This window comes from Leptinotarsa decemlineata, unplaced genomic scaffold (assembly GCF_025532065.1).
Source record: "Leptinotarsa decemlineata unplaced genomic scaffold, Ldec_3_MD MMD2_tig00004307_RagTag_RagTag, whole genome shotgun sequence".
Lineage (NCBI taxonomy): Eukaryota > Metazoa > Arthropoda > Insecta > Coleoptera > Chrysomelidae > Leptinotarsa > Leptinotarsa decemlineata.
This window is the reverse complement of record NW_027412606.1, coordinates 4,781,316-4,804,231: the sequence shown is the minus strand read 5'-3', so window position 1 is coordinate 4,804,231 and position 22,916 is coordinate 4,781,316. Positions and strand designations below refer to the sequence as shown.

At 32.2% G+C, this 22,916-nt stretch overlaps 1 protein-coding gene across 1 annotated transcript in view; it reads left to right on the top strand.

Annotated features, from left to right (window-relative positions):
- Nak (Numb-associated kinase) overlaps positions 1–22,916 on the top strand; it is a 41,762-nt gene that overhangs the window by 7,990 nt on the left and 10,856 nt on the right. The window contains exons 4-9 of the mRNA XM_074178811.1: positions 1,003–1,206; positions 4,966–5,098; positions 5,157–5,260; positions 5,329–6,020; positions 12,818–13,104; positions 18,069–18,194. Of these exons, the coding sequence (XP_074034912.1) occupies positions 1,003–1,206; positions 4,966–5,098; positions 5,157–5,260; positions 5,329–6,020; positions 12,818–13,104; positions 18,069–18,194 (1,546 nt within the window). The remainder of the gene's footprint in view (positions 1–1,002; positions 1,207–4,965; positions 5,099–5,156; positions 5,261–5,328; positions 6,021–12,817; positions 13,105–18,068; positions 18,195–22,916) is intronic.

Sequence of the window (22,916 nt, the reverse complement as noted above, 5' to 3'; positions counted from 1 at the left end):
TACACTGGCCTTAGGGCTCGTCAGTAGCAAATTGGATAACATTATAGAAAATAAACATATAATGTCAGTACCAAATTGGATAACATTATAGAAAATAAACATATAATGTTATCCAATTTGGTACTGACGAGCCTTAAGGCAAGTGTCTTATGGCGAAACATCGATATATACCAGTGAGGATGACAGTGTTCCATGTAAGTGCAAAACGAATGTTTGGAATACAAACTGAGTAGAGAAAAGTATCTTCTGTATAATTCAGTGTTCATATAAAAGTATTTGTTTCGAAAGAATTTTTTCTTTCGTGTAATTCAATGTTTGTATGATAGTAGCTGTTTCGTAAAAGCTTTCTTCTAGTTTGTGTCTGAAAGTTGCTTCTTTGCATGATCTACACATCCATATATAGAGTTACTTATTTTCAAATTGATTACTTCCTTACTTTCTTTGGAAGATTCCCACATTTTTTTGTATCAAGATAGAGTAGTAGAAAGCCAAAAACTTTCTTTCCCAAAAATTGATCACTTCTAAAAATATAACCCCTTCAATTCATTTTAACTTGCTTTTTTAAACCTGTACCTGACGTTTGCCGAGTCCTGTGATGATCGTTTTGCAATAAAAGTATTATTATTATTAATATAATTGAAAAGCTTAGAAACTTACAATTACTAAATGACGGATTTTAATAGTAATCTATTAAAATTCCAATTGAGATATTTTTTGTGGCTTTAAATTTTAACAAACGAGTAGGGAATCTTCAGAAAGTATCTCTTCTGTTTTATAATAAATCAAAATAGTAGCGTTACTATGAACAATATATTTGACTACTATAACTTGGATCCGTGCAGACGTGTGCTAGGTCGATCCTCAACCATACACTGCGATGTTTCAAAATGCTAAATAGAGGAGTGTTGAAGCGTGAATTCGTAATCTGCGCCGGTATGAGTCATAGCCAGTAAAAAAATTAACAAACTGTAATGGATAATATTCCTGATATTTTCCTTTCAGGTTGAAAATATTTTAGTAAATGAAAATGGTAATTTTGTATTGTGTGATTTTGGTTCTGCTACTGCTAGAGTACTAAATCCTACTGAAAAAGGTGCTACAGCGGTAGAAGAAGAAATAAAACGATACACAACTCTAAGTTATAGGGCCCCAGAAATGGTGGATATGTATTGTGGCAAACTGATTTCAACAAAGGCTGATATATGGGTAAGTAAATTTATCATGTAATTCAAATTCAAATTTTTTATTTAGTTCATAACAAAGCTACAGCTTTGTTATGTTTGTCACAAAATACCATCAAATTAACATATGCCAAAAGTAAAATATAAAATCTTCAGAAGATACAGTGCAATAAAAATAATAATACAGTACATACATACAATCGTGAAAGGCATCTTTGCTCTATGGTCCCGGGAGTGAATGAAAAAAGTCATTAATACCATATAAGGGATTTTCCGTAAGTAATGTCTTTAAATGTTTTTTAAATTTACTATAGTTCAGAGAACGTACTGTAAGAGGTAGGGCGTTGTACATTTTAATATCAATAGTATCGTCCATTCTTTGTAACCGGGTTTGAGGTAAAATCAAATTATCTTTATTTCTAGTATTGTGACCGTGTATATCGGACACAACAGAGTGACTATTAATGTTTTTTTTGACATATAGTAACTTTACAAAAATTATCAGAGAGTAAAGTGTCATTATTTTCAACGTTTTAAAGATTGGTTTGCAGGAGTCTTCAAAATTAGCTCCTATGATACATCTTACAGCCCTCTTCTGAATGACGAATATAGCGTTTAAATGAAACTGAGCTGCCGAGCTCCAGACAGACAAGCCGTATCTAATAATGGATTCGAACAGTGCATAATAAGTAGTTATTGCAGCGGATTGGTTAATAAGTTGTTTAACTTTTCTTATAGCAAATACTGCACTATTTAGTCTATTGCAAATTGTATATATATGTATGTTCCATAATAGCCTGACATCTATATCTACACCCAGAAATTTAGTGTGCAGCATGTCTAGGTCGTTTTCTACATTGTAGAATAGCCTGGATTCGAAAATGAGACTTTTGGTTTTTTTTTCATTGAGTATGAGCTTGTTTGTCAAGAACCAGGTTTTTGCTTGTTCCATAACTTCCCCAAGTATTGTAGCCGGACACTCCCCTTTATTTATACTGATGCCAAATGTGGTGTCATCAGCATACATAATTGCCTCGATATTTGAGGAGAACATATTTGGCAAATCGTTTATATAAATAATAAAGAGAAGGGGGCCCAATATTGATCCCTGAGGAACTCCCCTACTTATTATCTGAGGAGTGCTTCTCTGATTTTCAATACAAACTACTTGAAATCGATTGGACAAGTAGGATTTGATTAGTTTCAGTGCCACTTCTCTTATTCCGTAGTACTCCATTTTCCTCAGTAGAATGTCATGATCAACACAATCAAAAGCTGCACTTAGGTCTGTGAAGATTCCCAAAAATTTTTCGTTTCTTTCAAAATTAGCTTTTATAGCACGAGTTAATGACTTGATAGCATCCAAAGTGGACATATTTTTCCTAAAACCATACTGCTGAGGACTCGGGATTTTGTTCTTTTCGAAGTAATCAACTAGTTGATTATAAAGAATAGTTTCAAATATTCTGGGGATCCTTTTTTATAGATTGGGGAGATTCTTGCCAACTTAAGCATTGAGGGAAAACATCCTTCATTTAGAGAGGTATTAATGATATTTTCAAGAACGTCCAACAATAAATTGTTCATCTGTCTTATATGTTATATCAATTGAAATATAAAATGTAAAATTTGCGTTAAAAGAGATTTTGCTGTTCTATTTCTCCATCTTTATACCAAAAAAAATGTGGAAGGAGGGAAGAAATCAGTTGTTTTCAAAATGTTTGAATGTTTGAATATGATTATCAACATGAACATAAATGTACTTATCAGATAATATATCTATACAAACAATAAATATTTTTTCAAATTAATCCGGAATTTTAGTTTATCAATTTTTTTAAAGTATTCGGTAGCTCATTGAAAAATTTTATACTTTTATAGTAGGTAAATTGAATTTTGCCCAATATTTGTTTTCATTTCCATTAATTTCAGATTGCCTGAATAGGAACGCAAAAGCCAGATTATTTTACGTTGTTCATTTATTATTTTTCACTCGGTATTTATAATCAAATCAAATCAAATCAAAATCAATTTATTCATCACTGTAAACTACAATACAATTGCAAGAAAAAAAAAGAAAAACAATGTATAGAGTCTGTTGGACTTGTCAGAAAATAGGATTAGATTAAAATTATGAACATAATATATGTGTATACACACTTTAAATAATTAAACATAGGCCCAGTACATACATCTATACAAATATTATACATACTAAACATATAAATTCTACATATTTAAGAATTCTTCTGTGGAGTAAAATGCCATATTTAACAAATAGTCTGATAATAAAGATTTTATTTTTTTGAACTTTCTTATATGACGAAAAATGTCTATAACTTTATTATAGAATCTTATCTGTTGATAATGATTAGAATTTTGACCCACTGTCAGTCTAGAGAACGATTGATGAAGATGATTGCTATTCCTAGTGTTATAACCATGTATTTCATTATTTCTTACCAATTTTTTATTTGCCATATCTAATACTAACAAATATATATAAAGAGATGGTAGTGTCATGATGCCTAATTCAATAAAATAAGGCCTACACGATTCTCTGGGATGTATTCCTTTCATGCAACGTATCACCTTTTTTTGAAGAATGAAAGCATTATTTAAGTGTGCCGATGATCCCCAGAATATTATGCCATAAGATAATATTGACTGAACCAGCCCAAAATATGCCAATTTTAAGACACTGATCGAAACCGTATTCTTTAGTTGTCTAATTAAGAAACATGCCGAGCTCAGCCTACCTACTATGTTATTAATATGTATCTCCCATGTCAACTTGCTATCCAGTGTTATTCCTAAGAATTTCACTGAGTTCAGTTCATGTAAGGAATGTCCATTCAATCTTATCAGATTACTATAATCGTGACGAATATTTTTCGGTAACAAAGTCATAAAAACACTTTTATGAGGATTTACAGTAAGTCCGTTGCTCACGCAGTACTGGTGAAATTCGGCCACACTTTCATTAGCGACATCTATGAATTCTCTGTTTTTCCCACTAATGCCAAATGTAGTATCATCAGCATACGCCACTATTGAATTTAAGGTTAAACATACTTCCTTTATGTCATTCACAAATATAATAAACAATATTGGGCCTAAGATGGAACCTTGAGGTACTCCAACACTGACATACGTTACGTCAGATTTGGAATTCGCAACTGTAACAATCTGTTTCCTATCACTAAGATATGATTCAATCCACTTATTAGTAATACCACGAATTCCTATTCGATGAAGTTTCTCGATAAGAAGAGCATGATTGATGGTGTCAAAGGCTCTTGTGAGATCAAAAAATATAGTTACCGGTTGTAATTTACTATTCAATGAATTATAAATGAAAGTGGTCAATTCACTTATTGCTGATAATGTAGATTTCTTTTTCGGGAAACCGTGTTGATGAGATGAAATGAGATTAAATGATTCTAAGAAATCAACTGCTCTTCTGTTATAACACATTTCAAATATTTTTGCTACTTGGCTCTGTAGGTTAATATTTCTATAGTTTACGATTTCATTTCTCGCACCTTTATTTTTAAACACTGGGATGGACTTTGATATTTTCAGGCTGTTTGGATATTCACCCTTCAAAAAAGATTCATTTATAAGATAAAAGAGTGGGATGCATATGATGTTGGCTACAGCACGAAGAATAAGAATATTCAACACTAAAGTTTCAATTATTTTTGGACCGATAATCAAAATATGATACATTTCAAATTCAAAATTGATGAACTGACATCTGATATATTTTTTGTTATTGCAGGCTCTTGGTTGCCTACTTTATAAATTGTGTTTCTTCACCTTACCGTTTGGGGAAAGTACTCTAGCCATACAAAGTGGAAATTTTTGCATTCCTGATAATTCCCGGTATTCAAAAGGATTACATCAACTAATAAGTATATTTATGAATGATATTTTAGATGTACTTTCTTCATTTTACTATTTTCTTTCAAGGATTTATGTTAGAACCTGATCCAGATAAAAGGCCGGATATTTATCAAGTTAGCTGTATTGCTTTCCAATTGATTGGTAGAGAAAATCCAGTGAAAAACTTAATGGTAAGTTTTTCCAATAGTACTTTCTTTGAAATGTAAACTTACATATATTTGGTCTTTTCATTGAACAGAAAACTCCAATTCCAACTCTGGACGAAATACCAATTCCACCGATGGAATCCGAACTGAAGAAAACTCAAATAAAATCGATAAACAAAACGCCATCAGCACCAATAATAGAAAGTACAAGTGTAATGCCACGACAACGACCCAAGGGAAGTTCTGCAACTCCACTGAACCTTAGTAATATCCCTTTAAACATTTGTCCTAGTCCAACATTAACAAAAAAATCACAAAGTCCTGTTGGATCAAACTCACAAGGTAATTTACCATATACTCCTACCTTCCCCACTACCGTTAATTCTAATAATCCTAGTTTTTCTCCGAACTTTTTTTCCACCTCTGACCTACCCCAACCTCACTTAGATTCCCTCTTTCAGTCTTCCATTTATCCAGATCCATTTCGAGATGATACTGCCACAGCTTCACCAACAACTGTGACGGATGTTAGTAACGGAAATAAAATGGACAACTTTGTTAGTCAAGCGCCTACAAGTTTGCCAGTGAATGTGATATCGTCGATTTTGCCAGAAAATCCACTTTTCGGCTCTGGAAGTATCAATCAAGGAATTTCGCTCCAAATGAAATCTGGTTTAACTGAATCAACTAACGTTATTGCAGGCAATAGTCCATCAGCTTCTCCAACTCTTTCTATTCCAAAAGGCCACAGGCGGAACATGAGCGACACGACTGCATTCAATAAGTGAGTTGTCAAAAAAACAAACGTTAGTTGGATGATTCAAAAGATCATACAGACTCATTATGTCAATGAACAACGAAAACTGAAAAAAAAGAATACCAAAAATCTCGTTCATCCAGCAGCAGGACCATGCTCAATTTATTCGAGTAGATCACCTGCAGACCGCGGTTTCGAGGTGTTACCTCTCGTCAGTACAGGAAAGATCCGACTCAAACAGCAAAGTACCTAGGACTTGATTAATTTCAAAGCTCCATCTAGTGGAAAAGGCCGAGGCGGTGAAGAATAGACCAATACTCTAACAAACACGGTTTGATCTCTGTTAGAGTATTGGTACATTAGGATGTTTCATCACCGCTTGGAGCTTTGTTCACGAGATGGAGCTGTCAGTAGTTAACAATCTTTTTCTTAGACGAAGGTTTCATACATGCAATCGAGCCGCTTTGAATTTATCTGAGTCCCAGGCACATTGTTGTTTGGGTGGGATCTTTCCCGCGCAGATGAGAAGTACTACTTCAAAACCAGTCTGTAGGTGATCTACTCAAATAATTTCAGCATGGTCCTGCAGCTGGATGAACAGGAAACATCTGCCAGACTAACCTCTGTGGGTATCTTGCATAAATGTCTATATGATATAATTCAATATCCAGCGTGGTATTAGCCGGGGAAGTAGTTGTTTTCCGGCAGGCATTTACCAGGACCTACGGTGTAGGTAGTTGGGAAAGAGGAATATTTCGGGATTTTATTTCAGACAATTAATTTTCTAGTATCCGAAATATGGCCAAATATCAGAAAACAAAATTGAGAAAATAGTATGTCAATTGAGAAACATATCATTTGTTTGAAAGTAGAAGACACTGTTTCTTAATGAATATTACATATTCAGACTTCCATTGCCTCAAAAAGTCTTAACAGATTTGAAACCTCTGAAAAGAAAAAAATCACTAAAAAAAATTAATGGGATATTAAAAACCGTGTTGAATAGTCTAGTGATCCAAACGACTTATTTCCAGAAAGGTTTGTTAGGTAACAGGATTAAAATTATTTTAGAAAAACAATTATTTTTTGCCAAGGTTTTGAATTTCATGAAGTTCTTCTTCACAGCTCTGTAAGAATGAATTTTATAAAACATACGTGCCACAAACTTTATAACTGTTGTCATTTTATAATGTTGTAAGAAATAATAACAAAATTACTCACCAAAAAGGAGTTTTTTCATGGAGAGGTTTCAATATGAAAAAACTCCTTTTCAGTGAGTAATTTTGTTATTACTTCTTACACTGTTGGAAGAAGACAACAGTTATACAGTTTGTGGCAAGTGTGTTTTATTAAATTCATTGTTACAGAGTCTGAAGAAGAATTTGTTCAAATTCGAAATGTTGACAAGAAAACAATTGTTTTCCTAAAATGATTTTGATTGTGTTGCCCAACAAACCTATCTAGAAATTAAAATAATAACAGTACCGAAATTATCTGATTAGTTAGTTAAACAAATAATAAAAAAAATTTTAAATATTAAAAAGACTACAGGTATGAAATTCGCTGAATATAAGATGGTTTATATGTGAAGAAAACAAGTTATCGTGACCTGAAATCAAATAAAACTGAATAAAATGGGTGGGTAAGTGAAATGTCAATATGTAAACAAAAATATAAGAAATTGAAAAATAAATAATGACGATAAATGATGAAAATTAATGATGCAAAATAATGAAAAATAAGAAAAATATTCCAAACCAAAGACTTCACGACATTTAGATTCTTAGTTTCCACAATCTTTCTTGGGTGATTACTGGCCTATTCCTAATGAGCTGAGACTATTTTAGGTTACTTGTGCTCTTTTATCTATTGGTTTTCCGCTAAATTAGGTGTATCTCCATAGATTATGAAAAAAGTGTAGGTAAAGTGGAAGTGAATTATTTGTTCCAAGTTTTGGAGTTTTTTTTGTTATTGATTCATTAGCAAGGAAATGACTAGAATGAAAAACTGTTTTATTTTTGATCAGTATTAGATAAAGAAAAATATGGATTACGATTTTATTCTATCCCTATAAATATATATTCAAATTTCATTTAATTTTTTCTTGAACAAATTTTGGCAGTTTACATACATATAGAAAACGAAATCTAAGTTGTGACTTAATATCAAGTTATTTCTTCAGAAGAGAAAAAAGTCGTATTGAAGAATGTGTTGCTTTAAATTAAACTCTGATGTTCGCTCTTTGAAGGTAAGTAGGTTAAAATAACCTCTTTTAATGTGTGATTGTCATAGTGACTAATAACTTTGACACCAAAATCTCTTTACAATTAATGAATATCCATGGCTGCCTAAAAGTGTTTATTAATTCGTCTAAAAATGCAACCTAGGTTCATGACAGTAATTTCTAAAGATCAATATATACTGACACTAGAAATAATTTTGTTTATTCAAAGAACGGATTAACTTTGGTTTCTTCAATTTCAAGTTTAATGTAGTTTTTTTCCTTTTTTTTATTGACTCTGTCGTTATTTGATGAAGATCCATACACCTAAAGATTTGATCTTCACAAACTTTATTTTCAAAAATATCACAACATGTTTTGCTATCACAGTAGCTTTTTCGTAGTAAATAACATACTTACAGTTAATTCTTCACTCTACCACACGTAATCACCAGCGAGAACTCAATCATAATTAGTAGAGCATCTACTCAACTTTTATAAACCTGAAGTACATCCTCAATTATGATTACCTAAAGCATATTATATCAATTCTAGAATTTTTAATTCAACACTATTTATTCCTCTTCAAAATCCGTTGAGGCCATTTTTTGTGGAAATTTTTATAGATAACATAGAGAAGTCGATTCCAAATCATCCTTTAATTAAGTATTTCTTATACTGAAGTTTGTGGAGATCAAACTGAAGTTTGTGGAGATCAAATCGTTTAGGTGTAGTTTGTGAAAATATTTTAATAAAGAATTCCAAATCATTAAGCAAATTGCAGTGAACAACGGATTTAAAGCTGAATTAATAGACAAAATACTTTCTAAAAAAATCTACGCAAAAGCGATTCGAAATGTTTTTCCCATTGATAAGTTAGATAATCAAAACCAAAATTATAGAGCTTTAACATATTCTGGACACACAACAGAAAAAGTGGCTTAATTTTGGAATAACCAAGTTAATAAAAAAATGCATATAGAACATGTAATATGTTGGGAAAGTTCGTTAAAAATAAGAAAGACAAAACATCTAAATTCGAGAAATCAGGATTATATAATTGAATTATGGAACTTGTCTTAAGGTATATATTGATCAAACCGGCAGAACATTTAGGAATCGCATCCAGGAACATCGTATAAGCTATGTAAATAAGAAAACAAGTTCAACATATTTGAATCATCATTATGAAAAAAATCGTATCTTGAACGGAGATTTATAAATTTTACACATCCCTACCATCCCTACTATAATAATATTATAAATGCGAATGTAAGTTTGTTTGTTACGGTTTCACACAAAAACTACTCAACCGATCATCATGAAATTTTGTTTACATATGTTTTTGGAGGTATTAGAAGTAACATAGGATACTTTTTATTAAAAAAAAATTGTCAATAAAAAAATATTGTAACTATTTGTGTGAAATGTCACGATATTTAAAAAAATGAGTTTTGTTAAGATCAAATCGTTAGGTGTAGTTTGTGAAATTTAATGTAGCTCTTATTCTCGATCATATTTTTTATGACAATAATAATCTGCATTTTCCTTCATTGATAACATGTGTTGTCATCGTTCTGTCATAGTTTAGACTGAAATAAAAATGCAACTAAAGGCACTCCATGATTTGAAGTTTAGGTTAGTGAATGCAGTGTTGAGAATAAAAAAATGTAAATTTTCATGCCAGGAGATAACTGTTTATGGAATATCGACCTTGGTTTGTAAGTTTTTATACCTGACGTTTCGTTTACAACTGCGACAGAGACTATAAAGGTAATGAGGTAACAGACGCAGTACTCTAGTTTATTCATTTATTTTATTCAATGGGTAGTCACAATCACAGTTTTATAAAAAAAAGTTGGTAAAATCTTAAACTAATTAAAGATAATAAATATATAATACAATATAAAACGCAATACAATGATATAGTGATGAAATCACAGTACAATTTTGTTATAAAAAAAAATTGTAAAATCTTAAACTAAACTGAAGATATATACATAACACCATACTAGTAATATAAAACAAAATACAATATAGTAGTATAATCACAGTACAATATAGTAGTAAAATACAAAATAGTGGTAGGAAACGATATAATGATGAAATAGTACAGAATAATTAAAGGAAATGTTTCAGGAAATAATGCGACTCAGTTCAATTTTGATGGTATTTGTGGAGCTGTTAAAGATATCAACCTGTTGATACGTATTCCCATTTCTGAGCATTCGAGTGACAAGAGAGAAAAAAACAATAATTTGTGGAGTGGAACGGTATTTTAAATGTTTCGGTACTGACTCTGGTCTGTCTGTTGACATTCAACTTAAATAAAGATAAAATCTCCTCACAGTTGATGTTGCCAGTTAAAATTTTGTTTAAAAAATAAACATATAGAGTAAATCTTCTATTCATCTGATTTCTAATGTTGTTTTATGCATATTCTCCCCTTCTTAGACCTAACTTATATGCACAGATCCTCAGGAAAGTATTTTGTACAGCTTCAATTTGGTTTTTGTGCATCTCATAATATGGGCACCAGCTTATTGAAGCTTACTCCAATGTCCTCAAAGCGCATACTACTAAAAAATAAAAAATCTGTCGGTGAAGATCAGATTCCTATGTGTCTATTGAAAGAAACAGCAGAGATCATAGCCTATCCTTTGACTTATATTATAAATTTATGTTTCTCACAAGCAATATTCCCACAAGTACTGAAAGTGGCATCTATTAAAGCTATATTTAAAAAAAGAAACAGAGATGAAGAAAGTAACTACATACCCATATCATTATTGCCAAATCCCAGTAAATTTTTTGAAAAGCTCATGAATAAACGTTTACTCAAGTTTTTAGATGATAATGTGTTGTTAGCAAAAGAACAAAATGGATTCCGTAAAGGTAAATCAACCGTACAAGCAATATATCAAGCCATAGAAAAAATTTTACACCATTTGAACAAAGATGATTGTACTGTAACTTTGTGTATTGACCTGTCAAAAGCATTTGACAGTGTCAGTCATGAAATTTTATGCAACAAACTTGATAAATATGGAATCAAAGGCACATCTTTGGACTTAATCAAATCCTATTTGACAAACAGAACCCAACATTTGATTGAAAATGACATCTCGGGGATAATTAAATCAGAATCAATTGTGATTAAAAAAAAAGGTGTGCCACAGGGATCCATCCTAGGTCCATTATTATATATATTGTACACAAATGAAATACCAAATGTAGTTAATGAAGATATTGTATTATATGCTGATGATATATCGGTCATCGTAAAAGAAAAGAACTCTCAGTTGGTCATGACAAACATAACATATGTGCTAGATGTATTGAACAATTTCCTCACAGCAAATGACTTACTACTTAATATTGACAAAACTCAAATAATTCATTTCGCAAATAGATCCTCGCCAGAGTTGAATACCTTTGAATATAATAATCAAAATATAAACATATGCAATCAGGTAAAATTTTTGGGACTCTTGATAGATAGGAGACTGGACTGGAAAAATCACATAGACAGCTTATCAAAAAATATTGCAAAATATTGCTATGCATTGAAAATACTGTCGGAACATGTCTCAACTGAAGCTACCCTCTCTGCATACCATGCTTATATTCAATCTAGAATAAAATATGGAATATTATTCTGGGGAAACTCTGTTGGTATCTTTAGGATACTCATACTACAAAAAAAATGTATTAGGTATATCTATAAGATGAAAAAAAACTATAGCTGCAGAGAAGCTTTTATTAGGAGCAAAATTTTAACTTTGATAAATCTCTATATATATATGAAGCAGTAGTATTTGTAACAGAAAACAAATCAGAACTTTTCATTAACTGTGAAAAGGATCACTTATACAACACCAGAACAAAGAATGATCTTAGAAATGAGAAATGCAACTATACGTACATACAGAGAAATGTCAAATATAGCGTTATAAACATTTACAATAAATTTTCACTAACTCTAAGAAATCTTCCAATTTCAACAATGAAATGTCGTTTGAAGAGCTATCTCGTAGAAAAACCTTATTATAGCTTGCAGGAATTCTTAAATGATAGTATGCTAACTATATGAATGTTATTTACATATGCCTGATTTTTGTATATATATATATATATATATATATATATATATATATATATATATATATATATATATATATATATTTGTGTCTTAAAACTACTCGTGAGATAATATTGATTATGAATGTAAAACTTTGATTTGTTATTTAGTTGTTATTTACTACTGACATGTTCCACACTCCTCGGAGTTTATATATGTACATTATATGTAACTGGAGCAAATAAAGATCTATGACTGTGACTATGCAGAACACACTAAGAGGATATCCAGAGCATCGAGTCTGTTGTCTCAGTTAAATACCTGCAAACCAAGGTCAACAAACCCGGAAAACTTTGATGCAGTGTTGAAAATGTCTCCACTTTCCCCGACGTACATTTCAAAATCAGCAGATCTATATACACAAAGGTTTACAACGTATTGTGTATCTTAACTTTATTGTAATTCTATTTTTAGATTTTTTTTAACGTTCATTATCAAATATAAACAGAATATTTTTTATAGGACTTACGCTTCAGAAACTTCTCAGTTTTTGGCTCCTTTTGAATCATCAATGAAACCGCGTAGCAATAACTCCCCAACAGAACCTGAAGATTTAAATAGAATTTTGGCACCAATGGGTACATCAGCTTCTACAACAGACCTGAGCCATCCATTAGGGCCTGACAGCAGATCTCTTTCAGCTGATGTTGCAGACTGGAATCCTTTTGAAGAAACACCTTTTAGTCAAATGACAGAGGACCATATATTCGGTGCTGAATTCGATAAAATTCGGAGGGGTAGCGGCAGCAGTGAGTAATAGCTTTTATTTGTCAAATTTATTGCTTTCTAATAATGAACCTGGGAAACTATGGATATTTTTTGGAGTAAGTAGATTTCAAGGTCAGTTGACAAAAAATAAGACCATAAGAGGGGGGACCCAGAAAAACGGGAATTTCGACAACTTCTTTATTTCTCGATATTTTAATACCAAATTTTGATCATCTTCAAAATATTCGTCATTGACCACAACGCACTTCTCCAAACGATTCTTCCATTGTTCAAAAATGTTCAAAAATGCCGAAGTACAGAATCGAGTATTGAAAACTTGCTAATGACACCACTCACAGTATTCACCACCGCACGTACAGCACTTTACCTAGCTAGTTGCTAACTAAATTCGCTTGTTTTCGTAATATCGTCGAATGACATTACTGGCTGGATGGCGTGCGCGCTTTTATATGAGGCAGCGGGCGGGCCTAGTACTTTCGAGAATGGAGACTAGAAACTTCTCGCTTCGCATTGAAGCTTACCGCCATCTATTGTACAGTTTGACAACTATCGGACAGGAAATAGTTACTGTCTAGTTCCCTAGATGGCGTTACACGAGGAAACGCGCACTAAGCGGTAAAGATTGTGTTGGAAGCAAAAAACATTTTTAAATTAGCTATCGCCCCCTAAACCGCTTCAACGCCCTCCAATCTTCTCTGTGCCCTTTACTGCCCCCCTATAGGCCTCCAGCGCTCACAGGGGGGCGTTATCGCTCACTTTGAGAAAGACTAGTCTAGAACATAAAGATGTTCACAGTTCCAACTTTTAGGCATGTTTAATTTGTTGGTGAGAGGCATAAAAGTTAGAAGTGTTTCGAGTATTCTGCGATTTCTGGTATCGAAAAAATAGATAAAAGAATTTGCATGTAAAAAATGGAATTTATTGCTCAAAAAACTCGAAATGTTAACAGTGGCATACGGTCATAAAAATGTATACAAGTGGTACAAACTTTTGACAGAAGGTCGAGAAGATGTGATTGACGAAGCTCGCCGTGAACGCCCCAACATATCAACAACCGATGAAAATGTTGAGAATATGAAGAAAATTGTTATGGAGAATTGTCGAATCACTATTAGAGAAGTTACTGAGGATGTCGGAACATCGGTTGGCTTATGTCATGCATTTTTTTTTTTTTAATTTGAGGCATGTACGTGTGGCAGAGAAGTTCTTTCTAAAATTGCTGAATTTTGACCAAAAAATCGTCGCATGAGCCTTGCTCAGGAATTGTTAAATGTCGTCAAAGGCGATCCAGATTTGCTTAAAAGGGTCATAATTGGAGACGAATCATGGGTATATGGTTATGACAAATCCTCAAATTTTCCTAATTGGTTCAGCAAAGACTTGAAGAAAAGCATACTCGATAAGGAAAAAGCACACAGAGAATATAAAAGTGGTGATGTAGAAGCATTTCATAGATTTCAATATCTCAGATCTCATTGAAAAACCATGCGAGATGAGTGCTATCGTAGATATATTTCAAAAACCTAAAAAAAAATGTCAACTAATCCCCGATACTTCTGGAAATATATTAATGATAAGAAGAAACTTTACAATCTCCCTTCCCGTATGGTTTATGATGATATCTCTACTGATAACGCTAATGAAATAGTTAATCTTTTCTCAAAATTTTTCTCAACAATTTATGACAGCACTACGGTCAATGAAATCCCCAAATTCAAATTTCAAAATGTAGCTGACGTCTGCCACTATAATATAGATATTAAGGAAGTTATAGATTTAGCTTTGAAACTACCATTTAAACTAACAACAGGTCCTGATACTCTTGCATCTGATTAAAAATTGTATTTATACTCTAGCAAAACCACTACACTGGCTATTCAATCTTTCTATTGAAAAAGGAATATTACCAGAATTTTGGAAACAAAGCTATATCAAACCAGTTCATAAAAGTGGACTTCGTAACAATGGTTAAAACTATAGAGGCATACGCAATCAGTCAGAGTTGCCCAAAATGCTGGACTGTCTAATCACTAGAAAACTTTCATTCGATTTCAGAAACATCATAATCAATCAACAACATGGTTTTACCAAAGGGAAATCAACTTCTACGAACTTATTACTTTATGAAAACTACATCATAAATAATCTTGAAAATAGGCTACAAGTGGACTCTATATACACAGATTTTTCTAAAGCCTTTGATAGAGTCAACCATAACCTAATGATTGCTAATGGGTTTAGAGGGAGATGTTTTAAATTGGATTGAAAGATACCTTTACAATAGAGTTCAATACGTTAAATATGGCAACTCTATATCTGAATCGATAAATGTGCCATCAGGTGTTCCTCAGGGATCCCACATAGGCCCATTACTGTTCAATTTATTTATCAATGATGTCTTCACTGTTTTTACCTCCAGCTCATTTCTAATGTTTGCAGATGATTTAAAGGTGTTCAAATCAATACAAAATATATCAGATGCTCAGGCACTTCAATGTGATTTGGTACCATTTTCTAGCTGGTGTGACGTCAACCTTTTGCATTTGAATCCAGATAAGTGTCAAAAAATTACTTTCTCAAGGATCAATAATGTATATGATTACTCGTATAAAATTAATGGGAATGATTTAGCAGTAACGAATAAAATAAAAGATTTAGGTGTCGTTTTTGACTCAAAAATGCCATTTAAGTACCAAATAACGGAAGCCTCATCTCGAGCCCGTAAGATGTTGGGTTTTACACTTCGTTCTGCTAGAGACCTAAGGGTCGAATCTATAAAACTGATTTATTGTTCACAAGTGAGATCCATTCTTGAGTATAACTCCATTGTATGGTCACCCTATTATAATGTTGATGTTGAGTTGTTAGAGGGGTGTCAAAACAAATTCTTGAGATATGTTGCTTCTCAGTTAGGATTAAATAGAGGAGAGTATAACTACTCACAGATATTGAACATATTGAACATGAACACCTTAACTCATAGGAGACTTGAAACAGATCTTGTGTTTGTCCACAAAGTATTAAACGGCTATATTGATTCTCCAGAAATAGTTGAGTTTTGTACTACTCTCTCTGTGAATGATAGAAGAACCAGAAATAGTGATATTTTTAAAATTCCTTTTTGTAGAACCAATTATGGTCAGAATGAAACAATATGTAGGATATTGAAATCAGCAAATCATTACCATCTTAACTTGGAATTGTTTAATTCATCATTATTATCCTTCAAAAAATCGATTAAAAACATCTGATGTATCTTTAGTCTGTAAGCACATGTACAATTTATAAAAAGATATTTGTAAAAATTGGCTTGTCCGTTGAAATAAATAAATAAATAGACATTGAAACCAGAGTCCAATCGTCCCAACGGAAGAGCCTTGGAGAGCTAAGACCAAGAATAGCACGCCAAGTTTGATCAAATGTCAAGGTTTTTCTCACTATTTTCTTCGTATACCGCGACAAAGTGCATCAGGAGTTCTTGTTACATTGTCGTGTGGTCAATAAGGAGTATTATCTTGAAGTTGCACCGCTTGCGAGAAGCAATACAAAGAAAACGTCAGGTATTGCGGAAAAACAATTCATAGATTTTGCATCACGATAATGCACCGGCTCACTTGTCATTGCTTGCTCGTAATTTTTATCCACTGTATTCACCAGATTTGGCCATCTGCGACTTTTTTTATTCTCAAGATTGAAGAGACTCATGAAAGGACGGCAACTTTTAGTTTTCAGCCAATTAATATTTTTGTCCCTTCGATTTTTACTAGGTGTAGGTGCATTATTAAAAAAAATATTTAATCATCCATAAGTGGTTATAGGAAATGTAATAAATAAATGAGATTTTTGAGCTGTGAGCTAGGTTAGGTTAGGTTTGGTCACACCTATTCACAATCGACCAAATAAACCCAGCTTCTTAACGAAGCCGATATGTTTGTATGGTGAGTGGTCTTTCAGGTCAGATGGTAAAAGTATGGCAGAGCCGTACTCTTACTAGCTGTGAGCTGAATGATGAATCAGAGTAGGTTCTCATAATAACATTGTCATCACCTGAAATCAAGCACTTTTAAAAGGACAAAGGTGTAACCACCCAAGAAAATAATTGTCAAAAATATTTATTCAGAAATACACTGACTTGAGATAAAAATTGTTCTCATTCCATTAAGTAGGTAAATGATGACCTTGCCCACTAATGAAAATAAATTGTTTGTTTATTGTTTGTTATCTAGAGAAATAAAAATGTTGCCAATGAATTATTTTACGAACAATGTTGTTTACTCTGTGTTATACCTTTCATTTTTATTCATCTGTATTATTACGTTATATATTATTAAATCTCTCATATACGAAGGGAACCAAAAAAAGCTTAGCTCCAGCTTCTGTAAGATGTCAACTTTTTGTAAATTTTTGTTGAATTCTGTTGAACAATACTCTCATGATGGTGGTAGGCTGACGATGTATATCTTCCTGGTATTGAAAAAAAATGGGTTTGTTATGTAACAGATAATATACAAAATAGATTAAAATACTTTATCGTACGTACTCGTTTATAGATTCCGAGACCTTTTAATTCATTTTGGCAACCAGGTCTCTTTGTACTTTTTATTTTTTTCGCAAATCTCAAATTATTTTCTATTATTACTGCCAACCTTTATTTTGTTGAACAATCTAAATGGTGAAAGGTTTTCAATTTTTCTCCAATAAGTAAATGAATTAGCTCTTTCATATTTTTAGTCTCCCATTTAATCTGAGTATCTTTAATAAGGGATAATAAAATTATATATAGTTATTCAACCATAAACATTTTTTATATCACAATAATTTCAAAATTCAATTGTAAATATAATCATTCAAGATAACGTCGAGTTCCAAAATCTGAATTACTAGTTGAAATAATTTCTTGAAGAATTGTACTAGTCATTATATCGTTAAGGTATAATCATGTATTTCTGCAGTTTTACGTAACAGAAAAATATTTCTTTTTCAGGCTTGCAAGGCATCAAATCGGGGGAAAGTTTGGTCATGTCAGTGTCAGAGGATCCCTTCGGTAGCGCCCCATTCAGCCTTCCTATACGTTCTCGTGATCGGACCCACAAAGGACTACATTCCTCAGGTAATCAGGCTTAATGTCTCAGAGTTTTTTTAATTCACGCTTCTCTCTAGTTATTTTTGACATTGGGAAATTGACCTACCAAAATTTATTTAGTGTATTGTCTTGTTTTAGACTTTTATAATTGAATGCTTACTGACGTACAAAGCTGATGTGAAAAGTCGAATAAACAAGGCCTTGTCTGAAATAAAATTATGTTTACAAGGGAATGGGTGTCATAATATTTTTCTGACAATCATGTGACAGTCTTTAACAACCAATGACTTCCTTGGGAAAAATGATTTGTTAATATATGTTTTATTGATTCAAAGTTGGCGAAAAATAATTAGTGCAGTTAATTTTCACTCTTACTGATCTTCAAATGTGTTAGGTTTATCTTGAGATTTTCTGCAGGTTACCACGGCAACACCTTCCGAAACCACTATTAATAACCACTTTTCCTCCATTTCAATGGCTTTAACAGTTCGTAGACTAACAGAAAAAAACATTTTTAACACATTTTTAACAAAACTTGATTTTATTATTCAATATAGTTGCACGATTATATCGGTTGTACAATTTTTCAATACTTACCATTTTTATAGTACAATTTGTCTTTAGCCTCAAAATAGACCTCAGTTTCGATCATTACCTCTTCAGCAGTGCTACGTTTGTTTTCAGCAAGCATTCTCTTGAATTATGAGAACAGGAAAAAGTTGCTGGGAGTAGATCTGGAGAATAAGGTGGATGTGGAAGAAATTTACAGTGTGTGTGTGTCATGGTGCGTTGTTTTAATGAAACATCACTTTCTTTTTTTTTTTTTTTCAAATGATGCAGTTTTCCGCTATTTTCAAAATAGTAGATGAATATTACATCATGTGTATCCCAAAATACTGATACCATAACCTTGTCAGCGTCTTTGCGTGTTTGCGCGCATCAGTTGTTTCACTCAGATGACGATTGTTTTGATCCTGGTGTGGAATGATGAAGCCATGTTTCATTCATTGTCACAAACGACGCCTAAATTCGAGTTTTTCATGGTGTAACAGCTTCAAGCACTGCTCAGAATCATCTATTCGTTGTTGTTTTTGTTCGATTGTGAGCACGCGCGGCACCCACTTTGAATAGAGCTTTTGCATGCCCGAATATTCATGCAAGATATGGCCAACACGTTTCTTTGATATCTTTAGAGCCTCAGTTATCTCGATCAACTTCACTTTGCGGTCTTCTAAAATTAGTTTGTGGATTTTTTTGATGTTTTCTTCGGTAACAGCCTCTTTGGGGCATCCACTGTGTGCATCGTCCTCTGTGATCACTTCACCTCGTTTCAACTGAGAAAACCACTTCTCAATGGTTGATTTTTGTAGTGTCAAGTCCGAATAACGTTTATCAAACCAAGCCTTGGTTTCAACAGTATTTTTTGTCTCCAAACACACACGAAATTCCTTTTCATTCGTTTTCTTCAAACTTACAAAAGTTGCTTCTCTTAAAATGTCCTATCCCCACAAACTATTAGTCCGTTAGCTGGGAAATTTGTACACGTGTCTTTTGAAGGTTAGAGTTAACTGAAAATCATATGAATTCATACTAGCAGTGCCATCTGTTAGTCTACGAACTTATCAGCCCATCTTGTATAATACTACCTGTTGCATATACTAATTCAATATTTCTATTATTCTTGTTCATTTCAATTGTTACTAACACTTGTATAGGTATGTTTTTTGGGGTGGTCTTTTGTTGCATTTTTTAATAACATCACTTATTAGGTCTTTTTATCCCAGTGAATGAAGAAAGTCACCATGTCAGAATAGTATTAGTTATTGCAATGACACCACAAATCTATTCAAATCATTTTATCAAATTACTTAGTTACTAATCTGTTTGGGTTACTTTGAAGTTACAAGATGCTGTAAGTTGAGTTGAATAACTAAAGTTTTAGGTGACTATTTTTATTTAAAAATTTATTTAATGAAGGATTGTTGTCCTATTATTTTGATACTATTTTTATTCGATATACATTTTACTTTATAATTAAAATTTAAACATCTAATTTACACAAACTCATGATAATTTCTAAGTGAAAAAATTAAAGTTTAGGAGTTTTCTAAAAACTAGATGAATGGCTCAACTGGAGGTTGCAGACAAGATGCATTTTTACCATACTGATATACTTATCATGAAATATGTATGATCACTGATTGAAAAAATCATAATTTCATGCACAAAACTTGAAGGGACTAAGTTTTTCTGACGTTAAAGAAGTGAACGTGAATAATGATAATATTTAATGACCACAGGAAGTAATGAGTATTTTCCTAAGGCAACATTAATAATCTGAAAAATGAAAAAAATATAACAGTCAACAGAATTAGTGAAAATTTCAAATTGTAGAAAAATTGCTATTCGATACGAAATTCTGAAAAAACTAAATTAGACTAGACTGGAAGTCTAGACAGGGTAAAATGAATTAATACAAATTGAATTCGTACATCCTTTTGAATTCGCCTGGTTGAGAAAAGTCTGCACGAATGCTGAGTCAGCACCTAAACAGGGTTGCCATTTTCTACTTCGCTGTTTTTTATGCCTGAACGGAATCTATTAAAGTAGTAAAGATTCACTAAAATGACTAAAATCAGTGGGTTCACAATTACCTATATGTAAAATGCTTTTTATGGACTTGTTTTGTAAAATTCACAAACTTTCACTGATTTTTAAATCCAGCGGACTACAAGTACTTTTTTTCTTGTTTTCACAGTATGTTCTGAGAAGGATATATTTATATAATCCCAAAAAATGTATTATAGTTGAATCTTTATTCACTTTTACCGTCCGTGCAAAGTTGATAACTTTGAAATATGTAAAAACTTTTTTTGTCACTTCACTGTCTGTGAGAATATCAATCCGTTCATTTTTTTGGGGCCTCAAATTGATATTCCGTGTGCCCTACTAGACAGATATGTGTTGACCCAGCGGGTAATGTTTTTAATCTGGCGTGTGTAATAAAAATGTTATATTTCTAGAAAATTCAATTTTTCGGGATTCACTACCTAGATTCTTATGAAAATTGGTTTGTGAAAAATTTTTCAATTGATCATTCTGGCATATTCACTCAGAATGGAAGTTGTATTTGTTCAGTTGACAGATAAGTTCGAAAATTTCGTAAATCTGCTTGACGATTGATTGATTCTGAAAGGAAATAGATTTCGTCGCTGAGTTAGTTAACTAAAACATGTAAAATGAAAATAGTTTGGTTAAATGTTGGCCTAAGTTGGTCAACATATATTAAATTAAATATTTGATAACACAGAATATAGGTCACATTCTGTTTCTATAATATACGGAAATTTTGAGAGATAAACAAATTCACGTTCTTTCCTGTAATTACAAAAGATCCAGTTCGGTAGGTTATCAATAGGTACAAATGCAAGGATGTTTGTTTTAGATGATATAAATATTCAGTCGATATTAATACTGTATACTCTAGTTATTGTCTAGTTACCAGTTGCTTTTCCATGTGCTATTCGAGCAATGGCTTGCAGTTCTTTTTAATTCCAAAGATACCCAACAGATGAAGGGCTGTTATTGTGTATATTCCTAGGAATAATTAGAATTGAAATAGAAGATAATTTTTTATGGTATATTAGTTCTTATATGACAGTATTGATTATAAATAGTTTTATCATTCCAAAACTAATGACAATTTTTGTCTAGTCATAAATATTTTTATATTTACATTTGCTTTTATCTATTACTATAATAGGTACTTAAATAAGATATCTACGTCACCTTCGTTTAAGGATTCTATTTGATCAATAAACAATATCTATCATTACAAATAAGATCTATTTTGTAAGACACAAGCCCACATTTTTTTTCATAAACCACAATAAAATCACGTGTGTGTGTGCATTGGTGACGGTCCTGCTTTTTGGCTTAAATATTTTCACATTGATAGGGTACTCCAAAAAAGAGCGAATCAAAACATAGTTTTCAAAATGGAATTCTGTACATATTCGTGCTCATTAAGAAACACTTATTCAAGACGAGACTATGTAGGAGATGTCAAGTGAGATAAAAACCACACTTAATAACACACTTTTTACAGTCAACAATCGAAATTCTTTCAAGAAATAATAAATTCCAGAAGTTTTACTGAGGAATATGTTTTTTGAAAACAATAATAATAATACTGGGGATATTAGGTACCAACATGGACGTTATCAAATGATTACTAATAATATAGATACAAGAAGTATAAATAATAAAGTCGGTATCAAAATTATTGAGCTTTTTGAACAGTTTTGGTCATCTCTAGACAATAAATACATTACCTGAGTTGATAGACAAACTCTAAAAGCAAATATATCTGAGAAGTGTACTATCCGTAGTATACTGCTAACTGTTTTTTTATTCAAACAGAACTGAAGTTTATTCATTATGCAATTCTTTTAATGAGTCTATGTCAAGACCAAGGAATATAATGTGTGATTTTGGAATTGAATTGTAATTGTTCTCAGTATCAATTGTGATTACTAAAAACTGGTTTTTGAATGATTAAAAAAAGGGGGTTTCACGAGAATGGATTTAATCCTGAAATGTCTTTAAGAATATACAGGAATGTGAAAAATATCATTTGGGTCGTGACTTTACTTTAATGTAATTATTGCATGGGGCCCCCAAAAACTAACTAGCGTCCGACCAAAACTGGTTTTTACGACCGAAACTGAATTTCGGCAACGGCCGAAA